The sequence below is a fragment of the Glycine soja genome, chromosome 15 (genome assembly GCF_004193775.1).
Source record: "Glycine soja cultivar W05 chromosome 15, ASM419377v2, whole genome shotgun sequence".
NCBI classification, from domain to species: Eukaryota; Viridiplantae; Streptophyta; class Magnoliopsida; order Fabales; family Fabaceae; genus Glycine; species Glycine soja.
In genome coordinates, this window is record NC_041016.1 from 30245042 (window position 1) to 30247409 (window position 2368).

The 2368-nt window shown below is 41.1% G+C and overlaps 1 protein-coding gene across 1 annotated transcript; it reads left to right on the top strand.

The window, feature by feature from the left end:
• Positions 1-404: 404 nt before the first annotated feature.
• LOC114386052 lies at positions 405-1952 on the top strand. Its single transcript, XM_028346060.1, has one exon. It carries the CDS (start codon positions 405-407, stop codon positions 1950-1952), a length of 1548 nt encoding a protein of 515 aa, XP_028201861.1.
• Positions 1953-2368: the final 416 nt, after the last annotated feature.

Genomic DNA, 2368 nt, shown 5'->3' on the forward strand with positions numbered 1-2368 from the left:
TTCTACCACCAGAAATCAGCTACTTTGACATAGATTATTTTTCCCAAATTCAGCTGATTTGATTTTATAAATGTTTAAAAAATGATGTTGAATTTCAATTGCACCACTTTCGTCATTAAATTTCGATGTTGTCGTTTGTGCAGTTTTTGTTGATTTTTTCTTATAAGCATTGGTAATAGAGGCCAACAAACTGAAAAATGCCGAATCCCTTGAAACAGCCATGCACCATTTTACTTGTTAGCATTGCTGGTCCAACTAACTGCAATTGCTAATGTGTTTTCCACTGCAGCGTTTTGTACAAAAGGTGCAGTTCTGGTGTGTTTTCTACTGCAATTGGTGCTCTATGCTTGTGATGCATGTCAAGTAACCCCTAAGCCACTAACGTTTGACATAGAAGGTGTAACATGGATCGAAGTTGGATGAACGCATCACGTATAACTGAAGAGTACGAGAATGGTGTTGAAGAGTTTTTGCTGTTTGCTCAAAGTAAAGCGCAACCTATGTGGGGAAAATTTTTTTGTCCATGTGTGAAGTGTGGAAATGGGAGGCGCCAAACAATTGATGACATAAGAACTCATCTTATTTGTGAGGGAATAATTCATAGCTACACAAAGTGGATATGGCATGGGGAATCCCTCGATACAGCTGACATGTCACAGGCTGACGATGTTACTACAGACAGCGAAAATCCTATAGAAGAAATGATTCGCGATCTTGGGCAAGAGGGGTTTGAAGAGGCACATGCAGTGTTGTATGACAACATAGAAGTTGATTCAAAAATGCCTTTGTATTCCGGCTGCATATCTTTCACAAAATTGTCAGCTGTGTTAGCTCTGGTTAACTTGAAGGCTCGATTTGGGTGGAGTGACAAGAGTTTTAGTGAGTTGCTGATGTTGTTGACAAACATGCTTCCTGCTGATAACGTCTTGCCAAAGAATCACTACCAAGCAAAGAAGATTTTATGTCCAGTTGGGATGAAGTACGAAAAAATTCATGCATGTTGTAATGATTGCATTTTGTACAGAGATGATTTTGCTAAACTAGATTACTGCCCTGTGTGTGGGGTTTCTCGGTACAGACCGACCAACGGAGATTCTACTGTACTAGTCTCAGACGCCGACCGCCGTCCAGCAAAGGTGTGTTGGTATCTCCCAATAATACCAAGGTTTAAGCGGTTGTTTGCTAATGGGGAAGATGCAAAGAACCTTATATGGCATGCAAATACCAGAAAATCAGATGGATTGATGCGACATCCTGCAGATAGCCCGCAATGGAAGGCAATTGATCGTCTGTATCCTGAATTTGGGGCCGAGCCTAGAAATTTAAGGCTTGGTCTTGCAACGGACGGAATGAACCCATTTGGAACCTTAACTACTAACCATAGCTCGTGGCCCGTTTTGCTGTTCATTTATAATCTCCCTCCGTGGTTGTGCATGAAGCGAAAGTATGTTATGCTGAGTATGATGATAGCTGGTCCAAGACAACCAGGTAATGATATTGACGTATATCTAAGACCATTAATTGACGATTTGCGGAAATTGTGGGATGAAGGGGTTGATGTATGGGACGCAAATTTGCAGCATGCTTTCAAGTTACATGCAATGGTTTTTTGTACCATCAATGACTTTCCAGCCTACGGAAATTTAAGTGGATATAGTGTCAAAGGACATCACGCATGTCCTATATGTGAGCAGAATACAAGTTTCCGCCAACTTAAACATGGAAAGAAGACTGTGTATACTAGGCATCGAAGATTTCTCAAACAGTATCATCCGTATCGACGATTGAAGAAGGCATTCGATGGAAGTCAAGAACATGAAACCGCGCCAAATCCATTAACTGGCGATGAAGTATATCAGCGGGTCAAGGATGTCGTAAATATGTTCGGCAAGTCCAAAAAAAAACCCATCATCCACTTCAAACATGTGGAAAAAGAAGTCTATTTTCTTTGATCTTCCGTACTGGTCCGATCATCATGTTAGGCATTGTATAGACGTCATGCATGTCGAGAAAAATGTTTGTGATTCTTTAATTGGGACCCTCCTAAACATTAAAGGCAAGACAAAGGATGGTTTCAAGTGTCGTCAAGACTTGGTTGACATGGGTATACGTCAGGTGTTGCATCCTATCTGAAAAGGTAACAGGACATATCTGCCCCCAGCCTGTTACACAATGTCAACAGCTGAAAAGAGAAGTTTTTGTGAATGCTTGCGTAATATCAAAGTCCCACAAGGCTACTCTTCAAACATCAAGAGTCTTGTGTCTGTGAATGAGCTTAAGTTGGTTGGCTTGAAATCACATGATTGTCATGTGTTAATGCAACAACTTTTGCCTGTTGCAATCCGCGGAACATTGCCTGAGAAGGTCC

Coding starts and splice junctions, on each gene's coding strand:
- LOC114386052 (XM_028346060.1), top strand. CDS start 405: ATGGATCGAAGTTGGATGAACGCATCACGTATAACTGAAGAGTACGAG.